We start from the raw sequence: 5,578 nt of genomic DNA, 5'->3' as shown, positions 1-5,578 counted from the left end.
CAGCCTCCACTCTATACAACTATGAGCAGAACAGTCACAAATATTTAAAACCTAAAACCTTGAACTTGTTGGACATTACAGAATGGTTATTGGTACAGATACAATTAACATGTTCAAATAACTCTCGCCTCTATCTTAGAAACCATTTGTCAACATCTCTAGCTCACATTTATGTCCAAATCAAATCAAAATGTTCAAATTAAAATATTTCACCTTATACTATCTTATTTGTTTACAGCTAATATTACACCAGTCGCAATTAACACCAAGTCTCTCTTACAGAACCTGAGAAGCTATCCAAAAGGACGTAGAATGCAAATGGCTGAATATTTACATAAACATTTTTCTTCAATTACAGAAAACTGTAAAATGAAATATTTGATAACTAACAACCCTGAAACTGCTGTAGTTCTGTGCAATGTAGAAATACTGCAATATGAAAGCAAATTTAATTTTTTTTCTCCCTGGCTTCAGCAGTGTACATTTTGTGAACGTTTTGAAAGTCTCTTAATTATTTGAAAACAAAACAATTCCACTCCTAATTATAACAGTTCAGTGTGTAGATCCAAGACAGTTTTCTGTCAAATCATTTGGGATGAAACCTCTCCTTCAAGTTTTCCTCTGTGCTGCCTCAGACCACATTAAGGTCTTTAATGTTCCCCACTCCACATGCAATGTCTAAGATGTTCCTTCAAATAGTTTGTTTTTTAGCACTTGAGCCTTTGTTGAGAGGTTGGTGCCATCCAGTTCCATCACAAGTTTTTGGAGAACCTCAAATGTGTACTTCAGGTTTGCTGGGTAGCTCAAGTCCAGTGAGTACATGAGGCCAAATAACACGGCAAGTGCATTTGCAACGTTACCAAGGTCGTGAAGCACTTCCACACCTTCGATGATTATTCCAACATCTTCCAGGTCGTCTGTGGGTTCCGCACCCTCTTTGCTTATGGTGAAGATTCCCAGGACCGTCTGCTCAATAGTCTCTTGGTTGTCCTCAACATCCTCAAAAACAGAACAAATAAACCTTCAGTTACATCTTAGACACCAGAAAAAAACTGTTTCATTCCAGACTACATTTACTGTAGTTTTTCTAATTTTGCTGTTGGTTTAGGGATGTTAACCATTAATCAGTGAACTGCCAAGATTGTTTACTGGTTGAATCATGAAACTGTCAACTCCATTCTTTTTTCACACAGTGCAGCCAAACACCAGGCTAAAAATACAGTACAGACCTACAGATGTGGAATATTATTCTGTTAAAATTCACTTGTGATATGAAGGGAAAACGAGGGAGCAAAGGCCAGATACAGACGCATTTGGAACAATTTGTGCATTCGATTTAAATTTTCCCAAATTTTTGCATTATTACAACACAATAGTCAGGACTGCGGTGAATCATGCGCTCTCCAATAGGCTGCTGTTGCTGCTAGAGCAGAGGGGCTGTCAGAGCACTCTGCTTCTTCCCCGTGCGCAGTGATGGGAAGATTTAAATTGAACAAATAGTTCCAAATGTGCTCTTCATTGTTGAAAAGTAGCTCTACAAGTAAGCCTTCATTAAAGAAGTCTGTATGTATTCTACCCCTTATTCTCTCCCTCTTTTTCCCTTCATATCATAACAGTGAATTTTAATACAACAGTCATCTACATGTGTAGCCTGGTGTTTGGCTGAACTGTCAAGAGAAAGAGTTCACAGTTTCAGGATTTAACGTGCTTTGCTGTGCTCCAGCTGAAGGGACAGAGCAAACTAGATGCATTTTTTGACTGGTAAATTGAAAAAAAGTTAAAACTACATTGCACAATCCATGACTTAAACCTTTAAACAGTTCTCCACACACTGCTATTAACGTAATTGTGTGTATGTGTGTGTAGGTGTGGGTATGCCCCAAGTCTGTTACTGTTCTTCTGTGGTATAGTTTAAAGACAGCTTCAAAAGATAAAAAAACAATCCCAGAAATGATGTACAAAGCAGTGGACAAAATACTTACAAGGTAGTCTCTTATGAGGTTTTCAGGGTCTTCGTTGAGGTAAACAATTAGTGCTTTCAGTACGCAGGCTCGTCTTGTTTCAATGGCACCATTCTACAGCAGACAACGAGGGAAATGTATAGGAGGGGTTATATTATAGGAGGGGTTATATTATAGGAGGGGTTATATTATTATTGTACAGCAAATAACACTTGAGATGCGTCACTCTTCTAGCAAACTATTCAGGACACAGATCATATTCAACTTCAATTTTAACTTCACAGGCAGCATTTCAGTACATTTCTTGGCATGGTCGAACGTGCTTTTATTTTATTTATTAGAGAAAATAAAAATTTTGTTTCAAGACAACTCTGCACAAGGTGCACATTGTTAGATTTCATGTGAATGCAGCCGCTTCATCCTGTCCACTGTGTGCATCTCAGCACTGCTCTCAGTGGAAAACAGACAGATCTGCAGCTCAGCTAGTTACATCTAAGACACAGACAGAGGGGAGAGACTGAGAAAGCAGTGCAACCTGGGTGCTATGTTGTCATAGAGTGCTGAACTCACTTCCTGTGTGCTGCCCCAAGGCTGACTCTTACAAACATTCAGAAAACAGCAAAATAGTGAGAAACTAAGAAAATCGAGGCAGAGGATGGTCTTTGCAGAGACAAACTGTTACACATTGACAGTGGGTCAGGAGTGATGATTGAGAGATTGCTTTATAAACTACAGCAACTTCAATCGGTGTGCCTTTAAGAAGCCGTGTAAACAGGTGTGTGAATTAAAAATATGCTCCCATTAAACAGATAATGCCTTAAATATTGCTCAGTATACAACAGGAATACAGCTACTAAAATATTTTGGATGGCCAGACAATTATTAGAAAACACACCTTGTCCATGTCTGCAATGATAGTCCTTATTTTTCTTCCTGCGTCTCCTCCTTTCCTTCGGAAAACTGTCATTAGCCGGGAGGAGTGATGATCCAGCTGCTGCATGAACTTAGATCTCAGGGGGACAGTGGTGATGCGAGTAAACTCTGCTTCAACCTACAAACATTTAACAATGACAGTATAAAATTAATTTATACTTAATTAATTGGGTAATTCTAAGCCACAGACCTGCAAACTCATATGAGGTTAAAAAGGTGACATGTTAATAAACTAATCCTCTGTAGAAGGATCTGAGGGTGTCCTCCCCCTTATGAAAAAAATGTGATTTTAATATGTAAACAAAGCATTCTGGTGCACTCTGAAAGTAACAACAAAACTGACATCAGGCAAACCTACATCTGCTGTTTGTGTTTGCTGCAGACATTCATATTTTTACATTCACCTTAGCAATTAAATATAAGGACTAAGTAGGGTACTATAATAGTAGTTACTGAGTACTTTTACTTTTGTTTTTATGTAGGACATTAAATGAAGGACTTTTGCTGTAATTTGGCACGGTATTCTTAGAATTTTATCGATAGGTAATTCTTCATTAATAAATGATTGCTTTTTCGAAAAATGTATTACAAAGTTTTAATACATATTTATATTTTAAATAAATGCTTCTAGAGCAGCAACAGCAATGTTGTAACAGCAAAGTAGTTGTATGAAATCAATAACATCTCACTGGATTTGTTTTTGACAAATCAATTAAATCATATTAAGGAGATGGTTGATGGTTGCTGTATGTTAAGATTATGAAGTATGAAGGACACAGAACATTGTTGGCAGGTATGAGAGCAATGCAGCATTACCCTGTCCAGAATGAGGACACCCTTCATGAACAATTAGTTTTCCCACAGCAGTAATTTTCACACAGGTAGTATGATTCTCTAGCCCTGTTCCAATGACCGGCACATTTGATATAGTTTAGCATTGTTTAAGTAAGCAGACACATTTGCCACAATGTTTCTTCTGGAGAATTGCATTACACAAAGACAGTTCAACTTGCAATAGAATAAGTTCATAATCACAATATTAACTTTTGGGTGAATATTCCTTTTTATGTTATCCCTTCCTTCCCTTAATAAAAAAAAAAAAACGAAAACACTGAAATTGGTAATCAACACAGCATATGACTGACCTCACGCTCTGAAAAGAGAGCTGGCCACCTTCTTTTGCACTCAGCAATGAAAGGCTTGTCTTCAACGACCTCATGCCATCTGTAAGCAAATGTCCTTTCCATTTTCTCCTTAATCACCTGTTGGTTGTTGCTCTTTGTCACCTCAGTCAGTAGTGACAGCCTCTCCTCCTCTAGGCTCTCTTTGGATTGTCCTGTTGGGTAGTTCGGACAGTAGTTCACCTCTGCTCTTCTAGGTTTCTTCACTTGATTTGGAGATGTGCGTGGATCACCTTGTTTACGCTTAAGGGAATTAACATTTAACTCTACACATTCAATGTTGCGCAGCTTTGTGCGATAGTTTGCCATTTTATATTTCAAACTGATCTTCCACCCATAGAAGCCAGTAACAGAACCTCTCTCCCTTAAACATGGGTGTTTCTTCACTAGTGCTTCAGCTACTGCATCAAATTCAGCACTTGTGGGATAAGCTTTGTATTTAATGATCTGTGATGCCAAACATTCAAGAATATCAGACTTCATTCTTGGACTAGGACTGAAGAGGGTACCATTACTTTGAAAGTCACTATTTGCACGCTGGAGTTGGATCTCCACATCATAGACAAACTCGGCCACAGGAAAGACGTCTGGCCATGGCTCACATCTCAGGGATGATGATGATGATGACTCCGAAGATGAGAGAATGTCAGTGTCCACAGATGAAATGGAAGCAATCTCATCCAGGCTGGGTTGAGAACCGAGGCTACTTGCAGATGGAGTGTTTGGGAGGTAAATCACTTTGATTGTAGCCTTGTTTTGAATGTCTGAGGTGGATGTCAGGTTTATGAACTCATCAAAATCAATGTCCTTGTACTGTAGTCTAAATTCTCCTGACACCTCACATTGTCTCTGTATCTCAGTTTTTAGTTCCTCAACAGAGCCCGGTATTCCCAAAGGCAGGGTCAATTTTTTAGAGTCATTTTCTCCTAGGATGATGCAAAGCACTGCTGAAGAAGCCATATTGGTCCAACAGGTTATTCTGAAGAAAAGCAGAAGAAGAAAATTAATACAGACAAAAAAAGCTTATAGGTAAAACAATTCTGAGTGGACAGTATCTGTTTATCATCAAAATGAGTATCATAGGGATTAAGGCATACCTTTAGTGTAAAGCAAGTATTCCCCAAACTATTGTGCAAATATTAATTTTGGCTTTTAAAATGCCTTAAATTTTTTTTTTAAGATTCACGATCCTTTGTGGAATTACACAGTCACAGTGAACATTATGTAAGCATTATTTTTTGTCAATGAATGTTACATGTTAATCCACTTTAAACTGCAGACCGATTGGAAAGGTCCGCTCAAATGTGTCAACACATTTTTAACTTAAAAACTGAAACATGTAGATTAGCAAATATTTCAAAAATCTCATGTTACTTGGTCATTGTTCAGATTTATGTCGGTGTGGCTGTATGAGGTACTTGTCACCAGTGTATTACCTACAGTAGATGGTGACCAGCATGCCCACAATTTAGAGAACCAGGAGTCCCTAAAGGGAAGCTATGC

At 38.2% G+C, this 5,578-nt stretch overlaps 1 protein-coding gene across 1 annotated transcript; it reads right to left on the bottom strand.

Annotated features, from left to right (window-relative positions):
- Positions 1-678: 678 nt before the first annotated feature.
- LOC139349037 (sterile alpha motif domain-containing protein 3) lies at positions 679-5,035 on the bottom strand. Its single transcript, XM_070989485.1, has 4 exons — positions 4,040-5,035; positions 2,857-3,012; positions 1,983-2,075; positions 679-999 (listed from the first exon to the last, which is right to left on the bottom strand). Exons 1-4 carry the CDS (start codon positions 5,033-5,035, stop codon positions 679-681), a joined length of 1,566 nt encoding a protein of 521 aa, XP_070845586.1.
- Between the last annotated feature and the right edge of the window lie 543 nt (positions 5,036-5,578).

Source organism: Chaetodon trifascialis, chromosome 20 (assembly GCF_039877785.1).
Source record: "Chaetodon trifascialis isolate fChaTrf1 chromosome 20, fChaTrf1.hap1, whole genome shotgun sequence".
Lineage (NCBI taxonomy): Eukaryota > Metazoa > Chordata > Actinopteri > Chaetodontiformes > Chaetodontidae > Chaetodon > Chaetodon trifascialis.
This window is presented reverse-complemented; position numbering and strand designations above follow the sequence as displayed.

What these genes read in the sequence shown, in the direction of transcription:
- LOC139349037 (XM_070989485.1), bottom strand. Translation starts at nt 5,035, where the DNA reads ATGGCTTCTTCAGCAGTGCTTTGCATCATCCTAGGAGAAAATGACTCT. An exon ending in CTCTCTTTTCAGAGCGTGAG is followed by an intron (nt 3,013 to 4,039) that starts GTCAGTCATATG and finishes AAATGTTTGTAG; the next exon opens with GTTGAAGCAGAGTTTACTCG. An exon ending in TCATTGCAGACATGGACAAG is followed by an intron (nt 2,076 to 2,856) that starts GTGTGTTTTCTA and finishes TGTCTGCTGTAG; the next exon opens with AATGGTGCCATTGAAACAAG.